The 26,915-nt window shown below is 39.4% G+C and overlaps 1 protein-coding gene and 1 pseudogene across 2 annotated transcripts in view; both read right to left on the reverse strand.

The window, feature by feature from the left end:
* LRP6 (LDL receptor related protein 6) overlaps nt 1–26,915 on the reverse strand; it is a 149,038-nt gene that overhangs the window by 77,072 nt on the left and 45,051 nt on the right. Inside the window, exon 3 of the mRNA XM_003906011.4 lies at nt 8,683–8,880. Within this exon, the coding sequence (XP_003906060.1) occupies nt 8,683–8,880 (198 nt within the window). The remainder of the gene's footprint in view (nt 1–8,682; nt 8,881–26,915) is intronic.
* Nucleotides 4,321–7,891, reverse strand: LOC100997147 (annotated as a pseudogene). The gene is made up of 2 exons (XR_002515552.2): nt 5,392–7,891; nt 4,321–5,093 (listed from the first exon to the last, which is right to left on the reverse strand). The product of XR_002515552.2 is annotated as a mortality factor 4-like protein 1 (transcript).

A 26,915-nucleotide genomic window follows, 5' to 3' on the forward strand; every position in this document is an offset into this window, starting at 1 on the left:
AAAAAAACGTGATCTGGGTGAATCACCCAGACGACTTCAAAAGGCCCTGCATGAACCCTGTCCCAATCCCTCCCTCTCCACAGAAGTAGCAACTATTCTGATTTTCTATTAGTCACTTTCTTGCCTTTATAGTTTCACTGCTTTCTATAAGTGTGCATCCACAGAAAAACAGTTTAGCCTTAAGCCCCATTTTCATTTGCTATTTCTTTTAAAGTCTCTCTTTTAAAAAATGTTTAACTGGTACATGATAATTACACATATTTGTGGTGTACACAGCAATGTTGCAATACACATAAGGTACAGTGATCAGCTCAGGGTAATTAGCATATCCATAATCTCAAACATTTAACATTTCTGTGTTGGAAACATTCAGTATCCTCTTTGAAACTATATGATGTTTTACCTGTTAAGTACAGTCATCCTACAGTGGTACAGAACACTCAAGCTTTTTCTAACGGTAATTTTGTATTTTCTAGCAAATCTCTTCTTATCTCCTCCTTTCCCCTACCCTTTCCAGCCTCTAGTATCCCCTATTCTACTCTTTACTTTTGTGAGATCAACATTTACCTTCCACATATGAGTGAGAACATGCATGGTTTAATTTTCTGTTCCTGGGCTTATTTCACTTAAGATAATGTCCTCCAGGTCTATCCATATTGCTAGGAATGACAGGATTTCATTATTTTTATGGCTGAATGGTATTCCATTGTGTATATTTACCACATTTTATCTGTTCATCTGATGTTGGACACCTAGGTTGAGACCATATCTTGGCTATTGTAAATAGTGCTGCAATAAACATAGGGGTGCAAACATCTTCATACACTGATTTCCTTTCCTTTGGGTAAATGCCAAGTAGTGGGACTGCTGGATCATATGGTAGTTCTATTTGTAATTTTTTGAGGAACTTCCATACTATTCTCCATAGTGGCTGTACTAGTTTATACTCCCACCAACAGTGTATAAGAGTTCCCTTTTCTGTGCATTCTTGACAGTATTATTTTTTGTCTTTTTGGTAATAGCCATATCCTAACTAGGGTGAGATGATATTTCACTGTGAATTTAATCTGCATTTCCCAGATGATTTGTGATGTTGAGCATTTTTTCATATGTCTGTGGCCATTTATATGCCTTCTTTTGATAAATGTCTATTCAGATCATTTCCCCATTTTTTAAACAAACTTTTTTTGCTGTTGAACTGTTTGAGTTCCTTGTATATGCTGGATATTAATCCCATGTCAGATGAGTAATTTGCAAATATCTTCTCTCATTCTGTAGGTCGTCTTTTCACTGAGTTGATTTTTGTATAAGGTGAGAGGTGGGTGTCTAGTTTCATTCTTCTACATGTGGATATCCAGTTTCCCCAGCATCATTTATTGAAAAGACTATCCTTTCCCCAATCTATGTTCTTGGCACTTTCGTCAAAAACCAATTGGCTATAGATACATGGATTAATTTCCGGATTTTCTATTCTGTTCCATTGGTCTGTGTTTCTGTTTTTATGCCAGTACCATGCTGCTTTGGTTACTACAACTTTGTGGTATATTTTGAAGTCTGTTAGTATGATGTCTCCAGCTTTGCTCTTTTTGCTCAGGATTGCTTTGAGTATTCAGGGTCTTTTATGGTCCCATACAAATTTTAGGATTTTTTTTTCTATTTCTGTGCAGAATGTCATTGGTATTTTGACACGGACTCCACTTAACCTGTAGGTTGCTTTGGGTAGTATGGTCATTTTAACAATAGGAATTATTCCAATCCATGAGCATGAAATGTCCTTCCACTTGTCTGTGTCCTCCTCAATTTCCTTCATCAGTGTTTTGTAACTTTCTCTGAAGAGGTCTTTCACCTCCTTGGTTAAATTTATTCCTAGGTATTTTATTAGTTTCCTACAGCTATTGTAAATGACACTGCCTTCTTAATTTCTTTTTCAGCTAGTTTGCTGTTTGTGTACAGAAATGCTACTTATCTTTTCGTGTTGATTTTGTATCCTGCAACTTTACCAAATTTATTGATCAGTTCTAAGAATTTTTTTTTTTTTTTTTTTGGTAGAGCATTCAAGGCTCTTTTCCTGTCCCTTACAATCTCTCTGTTAAAGTACCTAAGATATTTCATTTATATGTCCAGATCTGCTGATGTACTCTCATGGTGCAGTTCAATGTTTCTCTGTCCTCTGTATTTCCTACAAATGGCCAGCTGATATATGGAGCCTTGACCAGACTCATGTTGAATTGATTCCTTTGACAAAATAGTAGGTAGTAGTATGTTCTTACACCAAAAGGCAAATAATGTCTGTTCTTTTCCTTCTTGTGATGTTAGTAGCCATCGACGCTCACTGCCTAGACCCATTCATTCACCAAAGTTATAAAATGGTGGTATTGCAATTCTGTCATTTCTTTTTCATTTATCAATTGAAATAGCTCTCTCATATCTACTACTTTGTTAGCCAGAGGTACACTCACATAGGAAAAGCAGGATAAATTGCTTCTTTCTTGTATTTATCAATATTCAAGGCAATAAATTTGTCCCTATCATGCTCTAATCTAAGAGTAACCAATTCCTTTTTAAAATATCATTATGAACTCAAGAATTTAAACACACTTCACAGGTTTCTACCAATCTCTGGCCAGTGGGAGTTCTGCAGTCATTTCTCCAGTCTTTCTGAAACGAACCTAAATAGTCTTTTAACAGCCTCCTTACTATCTGTTATGACAATGTTCCAGCTCAGCATGTACATTTCTTGCCCAAAACCTAGAATCAACAATTTTGCCAGAAAGGCTTGGTTTCTTTTAAGGTGGAATGGTTTTTCCCAACACCACAATCTGGGTGCTACAGAAGTTCACTGCTCACAGCACTGTAAATGTTCAACTGCTACTCAATTGGTCATTTTTGATCTAGTCCTCTTCAGTGTTCATAGTCAGGAAACGAACCAACACAGTTGGGTAGATGTATTTTTGAAAGATAAAATACCTAGTAAGTGCATACTAGTAAGTAACTTTCCATTAAAATATGGAATTATCAGTTTGACTTAACCTCTGCAGTATTACATCTATACTTCCTCTCTTGCACACAAGAATCTAGCATATGCAGGAGCAATATAATATGTCCTAATACTCACTTACTTGATGCAACAATATAAAGCTTCAGAATAATGATATTTATTATGACCACACCAGTGTAGTTACTATAAGAATTAAATTTATGGCCAGGCATGGTGGCTCCCACCTGTAATCCCAACACTGGTAGGTCGAGGCAGGCAGATCACTTGAGTCCAAGAGTTCGAGACCAGTTGGGCAACACGGTAAAACCCCGTCTCTACTAAAAATACAAAAAAATTAGTCAGGTCTGGTGGTGTGCACCTGTAGTCCCAGTACCTTGGGAGGCTCAGGTGGGAGGATAGCTTGTGCCAAAGAGGCAGAGGCTGCAGTGAACAGATTCTGCAACCTCTGCAGAATTCAAGCGATTCTCCTGCCGTAGCCTCCCGAGTAGCTGGGATTACAGGCACCCACCACCATGCTCGGCTAATTTTTGTATTTTTAGTAGTGACGGGGTTTCACCATGTTGGCCAGGATGGTCTCAAACTCCTGACTTCAGGCAATCCACCCGTCTTGGCCTCCCAAAGTACTGGGATTACAGGCATGAGTCACCATGCCCAGTCACAAATCTTCTTGTAAGAAACTTTTTCTATAGTTGTTCATAGTTGTTCTATTCCCTTGCTCTGCTTTGCTTTCTAAAGAGTCTTATTATCTGTGTGTTGTTTCTTCTTTGCCTATCTTCAATATTTATCATTTTCTCTCAAATCATCTTTTGTCTTTCTGTATTTCTTTTTGGTCTTTAAATTTTTTCTTCTTTTCAACCTCTATTTAAAGGTTGTTTGGTTTATTCAACCTAGTGTCCCTTCTAGTTTTCTTTTCTGAAGCGATTTTTAAAATTATTTCTTAAGTTCTATCATTTCATTTCCGAATTTTTCTTTTTTTTAAGACAGAGTTTTGCTCTCATCGCCCAGGTTGGAGTGCAATGGCACGATCTTGGCTCACTGCAACCTCTGCCTCCCAGATTCAAGCAATTCTACTGCCTCAGCCTCCCGAGTAGTTGTGATTACAAGCATGTGTCACCACGTCCAGCAAATTTTTGTATTTTTAATGGAGACAGGGTTTCACCATGTTGGCCAGGCTGGTCTCAAACTCCTGACCTCAGGTGATCCACCTGCCTTGGTCTTCCAAAGTGCTGGCATTATAAGTGTGAGTCATTTCTGAATTTTTCTAATCTTATGTTGTCCTTTCACATGTCATATTGGTTTCTCAATGACTTTTGACTCATTTATTTATTTGAAATTTAAAGAAAAAATTTATTGAAGATTTGAAAAATAATTCCTAAAAGACTGACTTTTTCAGAAAACTAGCTACATAATGCATCGCATCTACCATGTTAAAATGTGCACTAGACACAAATACAAAAACCATGCAACAAGACACCATTCTTCAACAATTTGAGCAAAGTTAAATGCCTAAGGAACAACATAGATGACTTGCAAAGAATGGGCTATTTAAGAACCATAACAAAAAGGAGCACACATGGATGAGTGTGTTCAGTTATATACACTGAACTGAACCTTTGGCACTAGGAATCACAGCATTTTGTCATACAGCATGAACACATATTATAAAAGTACGTAGGGTCAAAGGAACAGGACCACCAGCATTCAAAGGCAGCTCTGTCAACTAGGCAATAAAACACTCTACAGCATGTGCCTCTGTTGTCCATTGTTGAATACACTGGCAGCAACTTTGAAGTGAAAAAAAAGGTAAGATAGGAAAAAAGGAGCTATTACTCCTTTTATTTTGTTTAAAATTAAACAGAAAAACATCAATTGTTGTACAATAACATCTTCAAAGTACATCCTTTGTACAACAGAAAGACTAAGAACAAAAATATGTTTACAGAGATCCAAACATGAGTGAGAGTGCCTCTCACACAGCTTTCTGATGGTTCTCTGGAGGAGCCATTCATAATTGCTGGGCACTAAAACATGTTGCAGAATTCTTTGCCAGGTACTTTAGGAAACTGTGAAGATAATTCAGTAATAAAACAAGGCTCTGCCAGGCGCAGTGGCTCATGCCTGTAATCCCAGCACTCGGGAAGTTGAAGTGGGTGGATCATGACGTCAGGAGTTCGAGCCAGCCTGACCAACATGGTGAAACCCCATTGCTACTAAAAATACAAAAATTAGATGGGCGTGGTGGTGCGCACCTGCAATCTCAGCTACTCAGGAGGCTGAGTCAGGAGAATCGCTTGAACCGGGGAGACAGAGGTTGCAATGAGTTGAGATCATGCCACTGCACTCCTACTTGGGCAACAGAGCGAGACTCCATCTCAAAAAAAAAAAAAAACCACAAGGTTCTTCTCATCCAGAGGTGTATAGGCCAACATTGCTTTAATTTGTACATCAATAGATGTGGTGCTCCATAAACCTGGGACATGAGTGCATGAGGGTGATCTGCAAGAATTTCAGCATACTGTGGTCTGTCAAATTTGGAGAGTAGCTGGGTAGCCAACATTACATTGAATTATTCTTCTATCCCTGCCACAACTTCATTAACAGCATACTCATTATCTGTTTTTCCATGATGTAATTTGCATAATCCTGAAGAATGGAATCCACATTCTTCTTGGCAGAAAGATAAAAGAGATGTTTTTGTCTGGTAATTAAGTCCCAGTCATCAACAAGCCATGGTTTCAGGTCTTCAGGAATTTTCACTTTTTAGCTTCAACTCTGTTCATGAATGTGTCCTCATTTTTCAAGAGTAGGATCTACCTGGGCCCTTTTCTTCCAAGGAGGCTGAGGCGTCTCGCTGGAACTGCCACCATCTCCATTTCCAGGTATTTTCTGTTTGTTCTTTTTTGTTTTCACTTCAACATTTTCTGCTGCAGACCAGATGTCTTCTTTCTTGGGGCAGTGCCTCTCAGCTCCCTCTCTGCATACCGCTCCTGATTGGCTTTTTGAAGTTCTGTTTCTGCAAATTGGTGTCCATGTATTTGAGTACTCTGCTCTCTGGAACCCATGCATCCCAATTTTTATTACAACCACTGTAATATATAAAGTATTTCACTTGTTTGTCCTTTATGGCAAGCTTTACACATTTTGTTTCATAAAGCAGCAGCCCATCAAAGCACAGCACTCGCTCACCCTTCTGGAACTCAGGGTTTGGGTCCTGCTTCCACGTCATTTGTAAGTGATTCGCAGCCTCCTCCTTCTCCAGCTCATTTTATAATAGAGGTTTGATCTGTTGTGCGGTCATGTTTTTCTGGGGTGCTTTTATTTATAAGAGCTTTTGTTTTTTCCTTTATAATAACTTTAAATGGGATTTTACCTTGATACTTTTCTGTTTCTCTTGTCTATGTAAAATTAGTGTTCCTGAACTTTTAAAATAATGTAGAGTTCAAGGTAGTTTTTCTGATGTCACAGAATTCATTCCTCCGTTGTTTTCACATAATGTTCAAAAACCTGGTAGCTTGCTTTCTGAGATCTACTAGCCATTGATCTTCCCAACCTTATCTGAACCTTCTCTTTCCTTCTCCTCCTGTTCTTCTCTATTCTATTGTCCCTATCCTGCTCAATTTGGATTATTCTGTCCTATTCAATTTTGTTTTAATCAGTGTGGTGCTCTGTCCTGGATGAGCACTCTGGCAGGTTCATTTCAGTAGTTCCATTTTGAGAGTTCGCTGGGGCTAGACTACTCTAGCTTCTTCTGTCTTTACCATGGTCACACTGCACTTGCCTAATATTGGAGTGGGCAACCCTCCCACCCTCCCATTTCAGCTGCTGTTCTTAAAATAACCCACCATCTTGTCCAGCAAATAGTTGTGGCTATTTTGGCGTTCCCCTGCTTTCAAGTCTTATGAGATACCCTGTTAAATCTCCCTGCTTACTCTTGCATAGACAGTGATAACATGGAGGTCTTGTGGCTGTTGGTGATTTGCTCTTATCTAGTTGTACTTTCAAATGCCTAAGGCTATAGTCAATTTTATCCATGTTTCTGGATTTGCTACCTAGTTTCTGTTGGTGGTTTGCCCTTATCTAGTTTTATTTTCAAATGCCTAAGGCTATGGTCAACTTTATCCATAGATTTGGATTTGCTATCTAGTTTCTGTAGGTTTTAGTTAAAAACAAAAACAAAAATACTATGACATGGTCACATCCATCTTCCTCGAATCCCCCTCACAGCCAGATTTGAGGTCAAAAACAGCAGTTGTTTCTATATTCATCATATACTTACTTTTTGACATTTAAATTTACTTTAAACCATATTGTTATATATCATTTCACTCTTTTTTGAAAGAAGGCAAAAAATACTCCAACTCCATGATTACAAAAAGTTTAACTGAATTCTCTAAATCTTTCCTGGTTTTCAGTACTTCTAAACGTCCCTTATTCTTAGTTCAGATAATTGACACATGTTTACACATTGAAAAAAATCCTTCAATCACCAAAACCTTTCATCTGGTGAGGTCTCAGATTGAGACCAAAAACCAAAATTATCATTAAAACACAAGAATCCAAATATAAAATGTCTTTAAAAATCTGAACATAATCTGAGAAGAAATTCCGTGTTTATGTATTATAGACTTTGTCTTCATTGAACACTGAAATGTATAGTACATGCAGTAGGTTTTCTCCTTGCCCAGGGATGAGCAAACTACAGCCCACAGGCTCATTGTGCTTTACAAATAAAGTTTTACGCTGGGTGCTATGGCTGATGCCTATAATTCTAGCACTTTCAGAGGCCGAGGCCGGTGAATCACTTGGAGCTCAGGGATAAGACCAGCCTGGGCAACATGGTGACATGCCATCTTTACAAAAAATACAAAAATTAGCCCAATGTGATAGCGTGTGTCTGTAGTCCCAGCTACTCGGGAGGCTGAGGCAGGAAGATCGCTTGAGCCCAGGAGACAGAGGTTGCAGTGAGCTGAGATCACGCTACTGCATTCCAGCCTGGATGACAGGGCGAGACTGTCTAAAATAAATACGTAAATAGATAAATAAAGTTTTGCTGGGACACAGTTATGCCTATTCCCGTATGCATTACTATAGCTGCTTTTAAACTACAGTAGCAGAAGTAGCTGAATCAGAGATCATAAGCCTAAAATATTTACTATCTGAGCCTTTACAGAAAATGTTGGCCAAACCCCATCCTAGTAAAGAGATTTATCAAAGTTCCATTAGCAGGACTTGGGGGCTTTCCTGGTCATTTTGCGTGGGACACTCTTTGTTGTACTGATGCCCAGCACACTGCAGGATGTTTAGCAACCTTGGACCTTCCTGTAACACCAGAACTAAAATACTAGTAGCACTCCCAGTCCTTGGGTTAAACAAAATTCTCCACACATTTCCAAACAAAGGGAGTAACGATGCTACCCCTGGTGGAGAACCACTGAAGAACTAAATTAGCTCAGAGTAAGGAAAGAGGAAGTACAGCCTGCAAATTCTAAATGCTATCAAGATGGATGATAAATGTAATTACTTTTAAAGCACTTTTAAAAAGCTAACTAAAAGACTATTCTTCTTCCCCTCTGGCACTTAATCAAAAATAAACATATTTCTTAATAAAATTAGACTTTGTACTTTTAATATATTAAGGTTTCATGAAGTTTTCTTAAAAGTTTTTTTTAATCTTATAATCTTACCGATTTGTTCCATCCAGATTTGATTTGTGGATGAAATTAAGTTTTGCATCTGCCCAATAAAGCTTTTGTTCTTCATAATCCAAAGTCAGTCCATTTGGCCAGTAAATTTCACTGTTTATTATAATGAAGCGACTTGAACCATCCATTCCAGCACGTTCTATCTTTGGCACTTCTCCCCAGTCTGTCCAGTACATGAACCTAAAAATCATAAAAATAATTAAAGCCATGACAGAGCAGATATCAATCAAATACTCTGTAATTATTACTATTAAAGAAAGCTCAGACCGTGTGCGGTGGCTCACACCTGTAATCCCAGCACTCTGGGAGGCCGAGGCAGGCAGATCATGAAGTCAAGAGATTGAGACCATCCTGGCCAACAGGGTGAAGCCCCATCTCTACTAAAAATACAAAAACTAGCTGGGCATGGTGGTGGTGTGTGACTGTAGTCCCAGCTACTCAGGAGGCTGAGGCAGAAGAATTGGCTGAACCTGGGAGGCAGAGGTTGCAGTGAGCCGAGATCGTGCTACTGCATTGCAGCCTGGAAACACAGCAAGTCTCCGTTTCCAAAAAAAAAAAAAAAAAAACACCACCTCATTTCAGGGACACAAAACTAAAAGTCTTAGAAATAGTATTTTGAAATTCTAATATCTACCATTTGCACCCTGGTAATATCTGATTCAGACAAGTATCATCAAGGATCCAAAAACCACTGAATCAAAATGAATTGGTAAAAAGGATACTTTACACCATTTCAATGTATCTCCCCACAGATTACTTGTTAACAACCAAGAAGAAAGTCATAACATTAGAGAAAATAAACCCAGTGGATACCACCTTAACTGAGTCACCTAAATTAACATCACCAATAAGAGAACAAACTGGCATTATACACCTCTTCATATGATATACCTTTACAGAACACAGTGTCTTTTATATGGTCTCTCTTCCATATTATTCCTGCCCCCCCAAAATGCATACCCCAAATAAAATTATGAGGAAACAGTGTGACTCAAGTTGAGAAACACTACAAAACAGTTGGCCTTTGACAACAGCAATGTGATAAAAGCAAAAATAAATAAATAAATAAAAGGGTGAGGAACCAACATAGATTGGAGGAGAGCAAAGAGACATGATAACTACATCAAGTGTATGATCTTGAACTGATGAAGTAGGAAAAAGAAATGCTATGCAGACATCACTGGGGGGAAGAGGCAAAACTGATGTAGTATCAAATTACATAGCACTGTACTAATGCTAATTTCCTAAACATGCTAATTGTATTGTAGTTAGGATATAGAGGGGTTTGCTATACTACTTTTGCTTTTATTCCACCAGTTTGAAGATTTTTCAAAATAAAAAATGAAACACCTAATAGTCTCATTACAGAAAAAGAAACTTTTCTTTGATGTAAAAGAAAAACTCTCTTGGGCTGGGCGTGGTGGCTCATGCCTGTAATCCCAGCACTTTCGGAGGGTCGAGGCACCTGTAATCCCAGCACTTTGGGAAGCTGAGTCAGGCGGATCACCTGAGGTCAGGAGTTCAAGACCAGCCCGGCCAACATGATGAAACCCCATGTCTACTAAAGATACAAAAAAAAAAAAAAAAAAAGTTAGCCGAGAGTGGTGGTGGGCACCTGTTATCCCAGCTACTAGGGAGGCTGAGGCAGGAGAATTGCTTGAACCTGGGAGGCAGAGGTTGCAGTGAGCCGAGATTGCACCATTGTACTCTAGCCTGGACGACAAGAATGAAATTCCGTCTCAAAAAAGGAAAAAAGAAAAAAAAAATAGAAAAACTCTTAATGTGTTATACTTCACTTAAAAGCATATTTTCAAAAGTTAATGAGGGGCCAGGAGTGGTGGCTCACACTTGTAATCTTAGCACTTTGGGAGGCCGAGACGGGTGGATCACTTCAGGTTAGGAGTTCAAGACCAGCCTGGTCAACATGGTAAAACCCCATCCCTACTAAAAATACAAAAATTAGTCAGGTGTAGTGGCAGGTGCCTATAATCCCAGTTACTCAGGAGGCTGAGGCAGGAGAATCACTTGAATCCAGGAGGCCGAGGTTGCAGTGAGCTGAGATTGTATGCCACTGCACTCCAGCCTAGGCAACAGAACAAGACTCTGTCTCCAAAAAAAAAAAAAAGTAATGAAGGTGCTATGAAACAGATCAGGCACTTAATAAATGTGTTGAAACCCAAATGAAATTCAGGTGTAAGTTTTACTCAAATAATTGGTGGAATGGTAACACTGAAATGAATCTACTTATGCATATTGGTATCTCCACTATTTCATATGAACTGCTTACTCAAAGGAATGATGAGGAGAATATCATGTAGGGGAATAAATACACCTTCTAGATACAAGGCACTGTGCTAATGGCTTTACTTACATTATCTTACTTAAACCTTAAGCAACCTTACAAAATATTATTTGTTCATCACCACATTTTGATGAGAAAACTGAGAAATGTAAGCACGTCACTCCAAGTCACATTGCTAACAAATGAAGAACAGAAATTCAAACCTACATCTCTTAAATTCTAAAGTCAATGTGTATGTCATATGTTAGAGCCTTGATTTTTAAGGAAGAGAAAACAAAATGCTCCCTAGACTGGGGACAGCAGTTGGACACTATCCAGAATGAGCAGTATGGACTAGATTAATACAGGATATAACTGTGGCCATGAGCTGTGTAACAATGTGGTCAACAACAGACTATCTATAAAATGGTGGTTCTATAAACTACAATACTGTATTGTTACTATACCTTTTCTATGTTTAGATACACAAATACTTACCATGGTGTTATGACTGCCACCACACTCAGTATAGTAGCATGCTGTACAGGTTCGTAGCTTAGCAGCAATAAGCTATCTTCTATAGCCTAGGTGTATAGTAGGCTGTACCATCTGGTTTGTGTAACACATGATGTTCACACAATGATGAAATCACTCAACATTTCTCAGAACATGTCCCTACTGTTAAGCGACAGTATATACCTTCTATATAGGAAGTATATACCTATATATAGGAAGGTAGACCAGACCACATCAGAATTTTTCATTTTGGCCGGGCGCAGTGGCTCACGCCTGTAATCCTAGCACTTTGGAAGGCCGAGGCGGGCAGATCATGAGGTCAGGAGATCAAGACCACCCTGGCTAACACGGTGAAACCCCGTCTCTATTAAAAATACAAAAAAATTAGCCAGACGTGGTGGCGGGCACCTGTAGTCCCAGCTACTGGGGAGGCTGAGGCAAAAGAATGACGTGAACCCGTGACGCGGAGATTGCGCCACTGCATTCCAGCCTGGGTGACAGAGCGAGACTCCATCTCGGGAAAAAAAAAAAAAAAAAAAGAATTTTTCATTTTTATTCTGAGAACAACATGAAGGCACTTCGAGACTTTTAAAATTAAAGGTGATGGCCAGGTACGGTGACTCATGCTGTAAATCCTAGCACTTTGGAAGGCCAAGGCAGGAGAATTGTCTGAGTCCAGGAGTTCAAGAACAGCCTGGGCAACACAGCAAGATGCTGTCTCTAATTTTTAAAATGAAAAAATCATAATAAAATAAAATTGGAGGTGAAATGACTGGTTTGTGTTTTCAGGAGGGAGAAAAAAATGTCTGCGGTTTGGGAAAAAACTAGAGGAAAACTAAAAGAATCCTAAGGACAGGTCTTCCAAATAGGCTCTGTGAGTTGAGCAAATTCTCTCCCCGAAGCAATGAAGAAAAGACAAGATTGTCAAAACTAACCACCAAAGCCTCCAAAAACTGATCAAAGGTCATACAACAAAATGAGAAGCATTTATTCAAGAAAAATACACTGCATCTCACTAAGAACTGTGGTATTTTAGCTAGGGGCTACTCGTATCCCCATCTATACTGCCAGGTTTGTGGCATAAACATTCTACTGTGGGCAAACATGGCAGGCCATAAAGAGTGGTAGCTACCTTCTCAGGCAAGATGGGACTGACCTTATTTGGAACAACGCATGGAAAAATCTGTACCCAGGAATGTTATTAAAAGCAAGAGTGGGCTGGGTGCAGTGGCTCATGCCTGTAATCCCAGCACTTTGGGAGGCCGAGGCAGGCAGATCACGAGGTCAAGAGGTCGAGACCGTCCTGGCCAACATGGTGAAACTCTGTCTCTATTAAAAATACAAAAATTAGCTGGGCATGGTGGTGTGCACCTGTAGTCCCAGCTACTCGGGAGGCTGAGGCAGGAGAATCGCTTGAACCTGGGAGGCGGAGGATGCAGTGAGTCAAGATCGCACCACATAACTCCAGCGACAGAATGACATTCTGTCAAAAATAATAATAATAATAATAACAATGTTTTTAGTGGCAGGCATCAGGAGGGCCATTATCTAAGTGATAAGTGACTCTGGTGGGGGCAAGCAACAAAATAGCAAACTAGCCAGAAATCTAACAGGAAGATCCTAGGAAAAAGACTGCCAATAAGAGCCTTAAGTGGATATTCATTCTTAGTAGTCAGGAAGGCTGTGTGCATGTATAAGACTACACCAGAAAGAACATTTGCAAGCTAGTTTCTGACTGAATATGGGTCAAATTTGAAATTGCCTAAAATTTTAAGACATTCTCCAAACCATAAACAGGTCCACAGGAAAATGGGGGAACACTAACTTGCTGGTGTTTAGGAACAACCTTTAAGCAATCATTAGCTGACCACTAAGATAAGAGTGACACAGAGGCAATCCCTAGAAAGCCAGGCGTAAGAAATATTTTAAAAGGAAAACAGACAACAGAATTAATCCAGGAAAGTCATTAAACAAACACATACAACAATGGCAGCAAGCCCAGGGAGGGGTCAGAATCCACAATCCATATTAACTATAATATATTCATACAATGGAATACTATTCAGCAACATAAAAGAACTACTTGTCAATGACAAGGATGACTTTTTAAAATTATGTTGAACAAAAGAAACCACACATAAAAGAGTACCTACTATGTGATCCCATTATATGAAGCTATAGATGTAAAATCACAAAAACTAATCTATGGTGATAAAAACCAGATTCACAGTTACTGGGGAGTAAGGGATTGACTGTAAAGGGGCTTAAGGCACCTTCTGAAGTGGAGGGATGAATGTTTGTCTTAGGTATATTTATCAAAGTCCATTAAACAGTCAACAAAAAATATATGAATTTTTTCCATGTAAATTCTAACTCAGTAAAGTTGCTTAAAATATGAATAAGAAACATAGACTATTTTTAAAAGTTAATTCAAAGGTAACTTTTCTTAGAAATCTTTCCCAGCTTACTAAGGCAAAGTTATTCCCTCTTATGAGCTCTTGGCATGTTTTGTTTTACTACAGGACTTAATCAGAGTTTGTAGATAAATTATAAAGAACTCAAAGGTAAAGACTAGGTGTTATACCACATCACAATGACTGGCACATTGCACGTATTTTTTTTTAAAATAAAGATGAATCCAGACCTTGTGCTTTCCATTTTCAATTTCTCCTCTCACCCCCAATTCAATGCACAATGAAATGGGTAAGACACATGAGATGCTACAAGAAAAGAAAGGAAGTATAGAAGGTTAATAACCTAAGCATAGCAATAGCCAGAAACAGTGAAATGGTTTTGTGTGCATATGTCTATTACATGAACTAGATTTCTCCTCAGGATATCTTTAACGCACAAATCAACTGATATTTCCATCTTGATAGAGTAATATAGTTAAAAACAAGTCCACAGCACAATCCATTAGCCCCCTCTCATCTTCTATTAATACATAAAATGAAAACTACCAGTATCTTTAAACAAACAAGTGTAGAAAAGAAGTTATTTTCACTGCAGTATCTACTAACCTATACTCTGCATTGTGTGTGCAAAATGCATATACTTGAGATTACATGATACGAAGTTTGAAATGTTGCCATCGAAGGCTGGGGTGACCAGAAGCAATTTGCACACTTATAAAGATAGAAAATGCAATAAGAACTATTGTCTTTTTTGTATAATATAATTTAGGTAGGTTTCCTAACTGTAACTAATCTAAGCATTTAACTTTGTAACTCGGTGTCTAATTTATAGTGAAATAAAATGTTACAAATGAGTGAGTCAGCCTAACAAGATTTTAGTAATGAATAAAAGTATTTGCATGCTACTATGTACCAAAGCTAATGGATAATCCCTTCATTATTCAACCTCAAAAAATAAATCAAGTCATGTTTTTTCAAGGATAAGACCCAGATAAAGATTCCAACTACAATAAGTGAAACGAAGGCATTTGTCAGATGAGAACTTGATAATTTAGCATTTTAAAACAGATTACAGATGTGCCTTCATTTGCGCAAATATTTAAAATATAAACGAATAAATTTCATCTATAAATATTAAACATTTTCATTATTTGATTAACTTTAAAGTTAAAAAGCTCATTACAAATGTAACCAAGAAAGTGATTAGGACACAGAAAATTTTTTTAAAAGTATTTTTTAAGTTACCAAGATACTATTCAATTTTCTTAAGGTTTTGAACACCTATTAAAGTGGTGAGCACCTATTAGGAGCTAAGCACCATGCCTGATATAGGGAATATGAAAATAAGCAAGGCAAAACTATCGCCCTTACAAAATTTGCAATGTAGACAAGGAGTGGCAAGTATATTGAGGAAGGTATAAACAGGAGGCTCTGAGAGTATAGAGAAGTGACACTCAATCAAGTCAGTGAATGTAAGAGTTGTCAATAAAACATACCAGAGAAAGTATTTTACTTAGGCAGTTGCCAAAATAAGAAATAGTGTTCCAGGAAGAGGACATAGCATATGAAGTCATGATATATTCAATAAACAGCAAGAAGATCAATAGAGCTGCAGCACACTGTGAGGTACGCTGGCAATGAAAGAAATCCTACGTGTATTATTTCACTATACTAAGAAACTTGGACTCCAGTGACAATAACATTGAGGGACTGGCTAGAGGAAGAAGAAACGAGAAAAAGCCAGAAAACTGAAATATTCCAAATAAGAACTAATGAAGGCAACAAAAGTTGAGGACTGGATCAACATGAAAGAAGAACGAGAGAGCATACTATGATGGCTCCCAAGATTTGCAAATGTGAATGTGTGTGTATTGGTCTCATTCAACATAACATGGAATTAGATGTGATTTGGGATAGCAAGATGATGAGTTCAAATAAGGATGAATTGAAGTATCCTCACCCCACTGTTTTTCCTTCTGTATCCAGACCACCAGTCAATAGAATAACAGAAAAATCAGTGTAAAAATAAGTGAAAGTTGGTCAGAAAAGGTAAATAAAGTAAAAAGGATAGTAACAGTCAAAGAAGTTGGTCTACAGTAACAGGGCAAAATAAATCACAATTAGGAGTTGCATATGAAACTAAGTCAATCCAACAGTGTTGAGCCGTGCTAATTCTAAGAACATTAATGTGATATATGTAAGTAACTCTGAAAGGACCTATAAAAAGCCACAGGTCCTCAAAAACATTTTGTTGCCATCAAATTTATTTTGGGGGAAACTTCAAAAATCACATACATCATTAATCAAATTGAAAATGCAGCCAGTGAAAATAGTTCTGATTTTAATGTGAAAAAGAAAAGTGTCGTGTAAAATTCACACCCTTCCAGTTACTAATCCCTGAACTTGATTCCTGACCCCATGTTCCCATCTTACTCTGGTTAGATTAGGCTTTAAGTGAAGAGGAGTTTGAAGAATTTACAGATTTCTGCTTCCTAATAGAAGTGAAAAGAAAAAAAGAATTGTGAAGAAATCGGACATACTTTTACACTTCCCCTCTACTTGATCATGTGTTGGTATCATATTTTTAAAATAAGTAGAAATTAATAAAAGAGGATAGTGAAAGCATTCATGTTAGCAGGTTGGTTTCTGTGGTTGTTTTTACAGAGAACATAGAATAAACAGATAAAAGAGTCTGGGCCAGGTGCAGTGGCTCACACCTGTAATCCCAGCACTTTGGGAGGCCGAGATGGGCGGATAATGAGGTCAGCAGTTTGAGACCAGCCTGGCCAACATGCTGAAACCCCAAACCCCATCTTGACTAAAAATACAAAAATCAGTTGGGCATGGTGGCAGGCACCTGTAATCCCAGCTACTCGAGAGGCTGAGGCAGGAGAATCGCTTGAACCTGGGAGGTGGAGGTTGCAGTGAGCCAAGATCATGACACTGCACTCCAGTCTGGGCAACAGACCAACACTTCATCTCCAAAAAAAGAGAATCTGGAATGGAATTAGATACACATGGTTTGGGATGGTAAGATGATGAGTTCAAATATGGATGAACTAAAGCATCCTAACTTCACTGTTTTTCCTTCTGTATCCAGAGTAGGGATGGCTATGTTATCCCATGTTTTCACCTGTCCCTCAATAGAGATAATAATTCTACTTAATTACTTGCTTGTGACAGTATGTATCACCATGAAATTCTGAATGTATAAACTGGTTGCCCCGGAGAAAATAAGAACCTCATGAAGAGCCTTAAGCACCCAGTCTAGTCGATTAATTTTAAATAGTGGACATAATGCAAAGAATATATTTAATTCATAAATAATATTGGTAAACCATTACTAGAAGTTAAAGATTATAACCTGAAAGTGGGTAACAGATTATATCAATTTAATTCCCAATGATCATCAAAGAAAATGCTAACTCTAGTAATTTTTCAAAATTGCTGTTATACGTCTTTCCTCTTTCCAAAGAATCAAAGGTGACACATTTTGAGCGCCTCTAAGTTTAATAAAAATGAAATATTAACTGTCAGGAATGCCCCTCTTCAAGCACACTCTCTCCTCCGTGCTCCTGCACGTTGTTCTGATACTATGCTCCAGGTACAAACTACATCTCCGTACATTTCAAATACAGTATTAGGACTGTGTATCCACATGTTTTCCACCACTCTAGATTCCAGGTCCTTGAGAACAAGAACCTTGTTTTATTTTTTCTTGCATCCCCTATCCTAAAACAATCTAGCATAACGCCAAGTACACAGTCAGCACTCAAATACTTAATAATGGTCTGTACTCACCTGCTCGTGGGACATCTTGTATCTGTCTTATTACCAAGGCCATATCCTTGAAAAATACAGGTAAAATTTCATTTTACTGATTACCATTATTATTCTGCTATGCTCCAGTTACGAGCTGCTTGCTTTTCTTTGAATGTGCAAAAGCATAAAGAGAGCCTGGCACATAATATTTCTACTAAAAATTATTACCCACTTCCACACCTTGTCCCTCTAGCCAACAACTGCTCAGCTAACAAGCAGCACCCTAAAATAGTGCCTCCCCACCGCCTCCCTGCCAAGTAAAAGTGAATACTCTCTCCTTTGTGTCCCCACCATACAGATGTCCACAGCAACACTTACAAAGTTTTACTGGTTTATTTATGATTCTATATAATCAGTCTCTTCATATATTTTGCAACTAGTTTGTCTCAGAAGGTATACTACAATATCCTGTCACTCAAATCTGGAAGCTATATATGCTTCACTTTTTCATTAAATGGTCTCATAGAGAGAATTTTATTTTTTTTAGGTAAATTTTATTTCAGTCATGCTTTATGAGAACTTCAACTACCTTTCTAATAAATACATCAAAATTAGTTTCTGAGGAAAATTTTGTCCTTGACCTTGAGAATTCTTGATCTTGAGAATTAGAACTTATCCAGCTCACCTCACCTGCTTTAACTGAATTGCACTTTGCCTGGATGCTGCAGGGACAAATGCTAAAGAAATGTGTCACTGTGGATATTATAAAGATGCTGTTGAATATATTTTTCATTATATCATATAGCAGCTTCTTTAGAGGACTAATGAGAAGAAACTGGTTTCATCACCTGGAGTAAAGATATTTTTCAGTGAACAGCTTTTATCTAAAGGACATTAACTCATACCTGATATTTTCTTCCCTAAAGAATTTGGCTTAATTTCAAATGTATGCGGAAGTATAATGGAATTAATGGCATATGTTTTGGTATACGAATTTTCACTCCTGGTCTCATCTTACATTTATACTCTTATATTCACATCTCATTTTTAAAATTTTATTTTATAAAATTAACATATTTATTTTGCATCTTTTTTTCTATCTTCCTAAAACATTTTAAATCCTTTTAGAGACAAAGTAGGAAAAACATTTACTATTTTTTTCAGTATAGCTATTGGGGATTCGGCATTTTTCTTGTTAATTTGTATGCACTTTTTATGTCTATTATTAATATATCTGTTACAAATATTTTTGTCTTTTTTTGCTTGAATCAAAATTTAGTTGACTCAATATTTTTCTTTGCAATCTCTTCCATTGCTTTCATGCTTAAAAAGCCCTTCTCTCTTCAAAGATTAAACATTCACGTTTTCATTTGATGTTTAAGTTTTCACTTAAAAATTTTTATCCGTCTAAAATGCATCTGAAGTATGACATGAGATACTGACATAAACTGATTTTTTCTTTCCTAACGGTAAATTCTTCTAGTATGAAGTCCCTTCCCTCTTGATTCCCACTCCTTTTATCACATTATAAATTGTAACGTACAGATTTTCCTAATCTATTGGTTTAACATCTTTTTTATACCAATAATGTCTCACAGATTTAATATTAGCTCTATTAATACCAATCTTGGATAATCATGGGACCATAGTTTTATTTTCATCTGCACAATGAATACTTCACTAGTGGATGTAAGGATTAAAATAAGATACTTTATATAAAATAAAAATATCTTTCCTACTGGCTTTGACCCTTCTGCTCTGATCTGTTTGCAGGACAGTTCTTCACATTTATCTTCTCTTAGACTTCTACCATTACACACCTCCATGGGGTCCATTTAGTAATCTAAACTCCCTGCTGATGAGAGGTGACCATGTGCTTGCAGCCCTCGCTCTCGGCGCCTCCTCGGCCTCCACACCCACTCTGGTGGCGCTTGAGGAGCCCTTCAGCCTGCCACTGCATTGTGGGAGCCCCTCTCTGGGCTGCCTGAAGCCGGAGCCAGCTCCCTCCACTTGCGGGGAGGTGGGGAGGGAGAGGCGCGGGCGGGAACCCGGGCTTCGTGAGGTGTTCACTAGCCAGAGAGAGTTCCAGCAGGCTCGGGCTTGGCGGCCACGCACTTGGAGAGGCCAGCCGCCGCCACCGCCGGCCCAGGGCAGCTAGGGGCTTAGCACCCAGGCCAGCAGCTGTGGAGGTTGGGCAGGGTCCCCCAGCACTGCCCGCCTGCATGCACCTCGAATTCTCACCGGGCCTCAGCTGCCTCCCTGCGGGGCAGAGCTCACAGCCCTGCAGCCCGCCATGCCCAAATCAGCTCCCCCCCGGCTCCCCACTTCCCCCCACCACGGTGGGTTCCCCCGTGGTGCGTTCCCACGGGGCCGAAGCCTCCCAGAGGAGCACCCTCCAAGGTGCTGGGTTCCATCAACCGCCCAGGGCCTGAGGAGTACCGGTGCATTGTGCAGGACTGGCAGGCAGCTCCGCCCACGGCCCCAGTGCAAGCTCCACTAGGTGAAGCCAGCTGGGCTCCTGATTCTAGTCGGGACTTGGAGAACCTTTATGTTTAGCTAAGGGATTATAAACACACCAATCAGCACTCTGTGTCTAACTCAGGATTTGTAAATACACCAATCAGCACTGTGTCTAGCTCATGATTTGTAAATACACCAATCAGTACTCTGTATCTAGCTAACCTAGTGGGGACTTAAAGAACTTTTATGTCTAGCTAGAGGATTGTAAATGCACCAATCAGCACTCTGTCAAAATGAACCAATCAGCACTCTGTCAAAATGTACCAATCAGCTCTCTGTAAAGTGGCCCAATCAGCTCTCCATAAAATGGACCAATCAGCAGGATGTGGGTGGGGCCAGATAAGGGAATAAAACCAGGCAGCCCCAGCCAGCCAGCAACAACCCACTCCGGTCGCGTTCCACAGTGTGGAAGCTTTGTTCCTTCACTATTTGCAATAAAGCCTGTTGCTCACTTTGGGTCCACGCTGCCTTTATGAGCTGTAACACTGTGAAGGTCTGCAGCTTCACTCCTGAAGCCAGCAAGACCATGAACCCACCAGAAGGAAGAAACTGCGGACACACATTTTCAAGAACTATAACACTCATTTTCAAGAACTATAACACTCAGCGCAACGGCCCGGGGCTTCATTCTTGAAGTCAGTGAGACTAAGAACCCACCAATTCTGGACACACTACTTACTATTTTATAACAATAACCAAGAAGCTAAGTAGCACCCCACTCTCAAAATACATTTTCAAAAATATGTCATAAGTAAAAGAATATTGGATGCTGGTATATTACAAGAGAAAATTTAGGACAAAATAGCATTTACTCAAAAAAAAAAATTTCCTTTATTCTTTAACAAAACATCTCAGTTAATATTTGCAAGCACTGGATACAAATACTTCCTTTATGTTAAACCTAACACCCCCTTACAACAGTAAAGATAAGCTTCCTTTTCCTAACAGGTGAATACAATGTGCCACTCAAAGGCCCACTCAGCTTACTAAAAACCCATTCTTCAGATATCTCATAAATCAACTATGTTATATAGTAAGAATCTGAAGTCTTTAATCATCAAAAACACATTCCTGCAAAATAAATACATAAGCTTAATTCTTAAAAGGCAAAAGCTTAAAATTCATGATCTGATTTGTAAAATATGCTAAGACTAATCTTTTGGTTGCATTTATTTGAAATTTCTAACTCATGTGAAAGCTTTCTTTTTCCTTGAACTATCAGAGCCTATTTCTGTAAGCAAGCATAGAAAAAATAGTTTTCCTGGTTGGGGGAATATGGAATGAGTTTTCTCCATTTGAAACCAACCCATTAGTTTCCCTAGATAGTTTTTTGGATAAACATAGAAGTTGACCCTTCTGGTCTTAAAGCTTGAATCTTATATTTGTTTTATCTGAGTTCCTTCCTCAGGAAATGACCTTTAGGTCTCTCAAAGTATCAAAGAACCGAAACTCACCAGATCCCCACATCCAGACAGACAATAAGATGCTAGACAACTCATTAATCATGATTGCTTCCTTGGCCCGCCTTAGGTCCTGTTTCTTTTACATTTCTTCCCTGCTATGTGAACCCTTCGTTTTAGTCACTCAGGGAGATGGATTTGAGACTGAGCTCTCATCTTCTTGGCTGCAGCACCCAGTTTAAGCCTTCTTCCTTGGCAATACTGGTCTCAGTCACTGGCTTTCTCTGCAGTGAGTAGCATGATCTAGACCAAACCCCTGAGGTTTTGGTAACTCATTTTTATTTGCAGTTTCTGACATCCTTACAAATAAACATAAAGTTAACGTTTTTACAAACACTTCCTAATAAGCGCAAGTTTGAGAAGGGAGGGACATCACAGGGAAATAAATATCACAGGCTCTCCCACTGACCCCTGAGATTTGAGGGGATAGCAAACTGTGCAGAAATAATGGGGGAAAAAAAGGTAATAAAAATAGTCTGATAAAAACAGTACTGTTGTTTACTATTACTAAAGGTCTTAATCAGTAAGGACTAAGATTTTCTTTGATTATTTTTTTTCTTGAGGCGGAGTTTCACTCTTACTGCCCAAGCTGGAGTGCAATAGCGCGATCTCGGCTCACTGCAACCCCTGCCTCAGGAGTTCAAGCAATCCTCCCACCTCAGCCTCCCAAGTAGCTGGAATTACAGGCACCCGCCACCACGCCCAGCTAATTTGTTGTATTTTTAGTAGAAACAGGGTTTCACCATGTTGGCCAGGCTGGTCTCAAACTTCTGACCTCAGGTGATCCACCTGCCTCGGACTCCCAAAGTGCTGGGATTACAGGCGTGAGCCACCGCCCCTGGCCAAGGACTAAGATTTAAGATTTCAGTAGTGTTTTCAGGTATTAAAGATCAGAGTTTTCTTTTAAGAATCTATCTGTGGCCGGGCGTGGTGGCTCATGCCTGTAATCCCAACACTTTGAGAGGCTGAGGGGGGCAGATCACCTGAGGTTAGGAGTTTGAGACCAACCTGGCTAACATGGTGAATCCCTGTCTCTACTAAAAATACAAAAATTAGCCAAGCATGGTGGTGAGCACCTGTAATTCCAGCTACTTGGGAAGTTGAGGCAGGAGAATTCCTTGAACCCAGAAGGCAGAGGTTGCAGGGAGCCAAGATCTGGCCACTGCACTCTAGCCTAGGCGATGAGAGTGAAACTCTGTCTCCAAAAAAAAAAAAAAAAGAATCTATTTGTGTGACAGACTAATATAACTGCCTAATTGCTTCATCTTTTTCAAAATCTTCAAAGCGGTTATGGTCTTCTACACCTCTCCTCTACTCCTATTCACTGAAACAGACTTTCACTTCACTTTCTTCTGTCTTAATTAAATCTACCCACAGACACACACAAACAGGGAGAAGAGAGAAAGATTTGCAGACTACTCTATCATTAGCCAAAACCTATTAGATTTCTGAATGTCCTGGATCTTCCAGCACATTTCTTTTTTTTTTTTTTTTTTTGAGACGGAGTCTCGCTCTGTCGCCCAGGCTGGAGTGCAGTGGCCGGATCTCAGCTCACTGCAAGCTCCGCCTCCCGGGTTCACGCCATTCTCCGGCCTCAGCCTCCCGAGTAGCTGGGACTACAGGCGCTGCCACCTCGCCCGGCTATTTTTTGTATTTCTTAGTAGAGACGGGGTTTCACCGTGTTAGCCAGGATGGTCTCGATCTCCTGACCTCGTGATCCGCCCGTCTCGGCCTCCCAAAGTGCTGGGATTACAGGCTTGAGCCACCGCGCCCGGCCTTCCAGCACATTTCAAAGTGACTTTGTTACCCACAATGGCCACAATGCAACATTGTTTTATAATGATCTGAAATTGAAGTTTTAAATATGAGGGCCTGAAAACAATGTGAATAGTATTTGAGAAGAGAAGACAAATCCAAGAGCTACTTAGAAGGCAGAATAAACAAGAATTGGTAACTGATTGAATGTGAGGAGTGAGGAAGTTGGGGGGCTAGAATGACTCAGGATTTTTAGTTTCTGCAACCAAGTTAGGTAGAATGACGGTTGTTCACAAATTCTGGTATTTTGTTACAGGGTTTTCTTGGATGTGATCTTCTCTCTGTACTTAAAATTTAAAAAAAAAAAAAAAAAAAAAAAAAGCCTTGTTAAAGATGGTTTTCTCAAGCCCCAATAAAACTAATGGATAATCCAAACAGCCTCTTTCCAAACTTCCCATCCCCTACCCTTAAGGCCCTTTTCCATAATACTCTGAAATTAATGATTGTATTACCACCACATCCCCCCCCAACACACCCCTCCCCCGCCCCCCGCAATCTAGGGTTATGTAATTTCCTTACTTTTCAGCATTAATCCCAAACTTCTTAGCATGACATATAAGAGCCTTTCTAATTTGTTTCTCTGCTTTTGGTTCCTCATTTCTCATGGCTCTAGTATCCCGCCTATTGCTACCAGACTGCCTTTCATAAAATACAGTATCATGTAAACACAAATCCTTTATGATTAGGGTCCCCAACCTCCAGGCCAGAGACCACTATCAGTTCATGGCCTTTTAGGAACCAGGTCACACAGTAAGAGGTGAGCAGCAGGCAAGTGAGCAAAGCTTCATCTGCATTTACAGCAGCTCCCTATCGTTCATATTACCGCCTGAGCTCCACCTCCTGTCAGATCAGTGGAGGTATTAGATTCTCATAGGAACACAAACCTTATTGTGTATTGCAAGGGATCTGGGTTGCATGCTCCTTATAAGAATCTAATGCCTGATGATCTGTCATTGTTTCCCATCACCCCTAGATAAGACCATCTAGTTGCAGGAAAAAAACTCAGGGCTCCTACTGATTCTACATTATGGTGAGTTATATAATTATTTCATTATACATCACAACGTAGTAATAATAGAAATAAGGTACACAATAAAGGTAATGTGCTTAAGTCATACCGAAACCATCCCTCCACCCCAGTCCGTGGAAACACTGTCTTCCACAAAACTAGTCCCTAGTGCCAAAAAGGTAAGGGACCACTGCTTTACAAGATACTTTTAGCTTTAAAAGCTATAGGGACTCAGATTTCCCTATTGCTAAACGTATTATAAAGCCACAGTAATCAAGACAGTGTGATACTAGTATAAGGACAGACATCTAGATAAATGAAAAAGAAATGAAAGTCCAAAAACAAACCCTTATATTTATGGTCCACTGACTTTCAATGAAGACAATTCAGTGGGGAAAACCAGTCTGTTCAACAAATGGTGCTGGGATAGCTGGATATCCACATGCAAAACAATGAAGCTGGACCTCTACAGGACATACAGAAATTAACTCAAAAAGATAAAGACCTGATTGTAAACGCTAAGACCATAAAACTCTTAGAAGACAATGAGTAAATACTCGTGATCCAGAATTAAAAGAATGGTTTCACAGATATAACACTAAAACCATAAACAACAAAAGAAAAAAACAGATCAGACTTCATCCCAAAACTCCATTATATATGTGCTTCAAAGGATACCACAAAGAAAGTGAAAAGGCAACCCACAGAACAGGAAATCAGTATTTGCAAATCGTATGTCTGAGAAGGGTCTGGTTTCCAGATATATAAAGAGCTCTTAGAACTCAATAATAAAAGGACTTACCAGGCACAGTGGTTCACATCTGTAGTCCCAGCAACTGGGGAGGCCAAAGTGGGAGGATCACTTGAGTCCAGGAGTTCAAGACCAGCCTGGGCAACATAGCGAGAACCCCCATCTTTACCAAAAAAATTTAAAAATTTGCCCGGTGTGGTGTCACCCACCTATGGTCCCAGCTACTCAGGAGGCTAAAATGGGAGAACTGCTTGAGCCCAGGGAGTTGAGACTGCAACGAGCCACGATCATGCCACTGCATTCCAGGCTGGGGAACAGACCAAGACCTCTCTCAATAATAATAATAATACAATTTTAAAATGGGTAAGGATAGGTATTTCACAAATCAAGATTTGCAAGTGGTCAAAGCACAGAACATGTTCAACATCAGTCAGTAAGGAAATGTAAATCAAAACCTCAATAAGATATTATATACACCCACTAGGATGGTTATAACTTTTTTAAAAAGGAGAGAGCCAGGTGCAGAGGCTCACACCTGTAATCCCAGTTACTAAGAAGGCTGAGAAGGGAGGATCACTTGAGCCCAGGTGCAATAAGCTATGACCATGCCACTGTACTCCAGCCCAGGTGACAGAGCAGTACCCCCATCTCTTTAAAAACAAAAACAAAAAACAAGAAAGAGACAAAGAATAACAAATAATGAAGGAAACAGAGAAACCGAAACCCTCATACACTGCTGGTGGAAATACAGAAATGGTAAAGCAAGTTTAAAAGACAATGTGGGGCTGGGTGCGGAGGCTCATGCCTGTAATCCCAGCCCTTTGGGAGGCCGAGGCGGGTGGATCACCTGAGGTCAGAAGCTCCAGACCAGCCTGGCCAACATGTTGAAACCCCATCTCTACTAAAAATACAAAAATTAGCCGGGAGTGGTGGTGGGCACCTGTAATCCCAGCTACTGAGGAGGCTGAGGCAGGAGAATTGCTTGAACCCGGGTGGCGGAGGTTGCAGTGAGCCGAGATTGCGCCATTGCACTCCAGCCTGGGCCACAAGAGCAAAACTCCATCTTAAAAAAAAACCCCACAATTTGGTAGTTCATAAAAAGAAACTTAAACAGAGTTACCATATGACCTAGCAATTCCACTTCTAGATACTCATGAAAATTAAAAACATCTGTCTACACAAAAACCTGTATACAAATGTTCATAGCAAAATCATTCATAACAGCCAAAACATGTAAACAAAGTGTCCATCAATTGATGAATGAACAAACAAAAGGTGGTTACTTCTATACAGACTTCAGCCATCAAAAGGAATGAAGTACTGGCACATGCTACAACATGAAAGAACCTTGAAACCAGGCACAAATGGCTACATACTGAATGATTCCACGTATATGAATTGTCCAAAACAGGCAAATCTATAATGATAGGAAGTAGATTCATGGTTGCCAAGAGCTAGGAGAAGGGGACAAATGAGGAGAGACCGTTAGTGGGTTTAGTCAGAGTTTAATTATGGGGTGATGAAAATACTCTGAAATTAAGACAGTGGTGAGGGCTGTACCACTTCATGACTATACTTAAAAATCACTGAATTATATATATCCAAAAAAAATGAATTTTACGGCATGTGAATTATATCTAAATTTTTTTAAGCTATAGGAACTCCAGAGGAGGCAAATTCAAACTCT

This window comes from Papio anubis, chromosome 9 (assembly GCF_008728515.1).
Source record: "Papio anubis isolate 15944 chromosome 9, Panubis1.0, whole genome shotgun sequence".
Taxonomy (NCBI): Eukaryota; Metazoa; Chordata; class Mammalia; order Primates; family Cercopithecidae; genus Papio; species Papio anubis.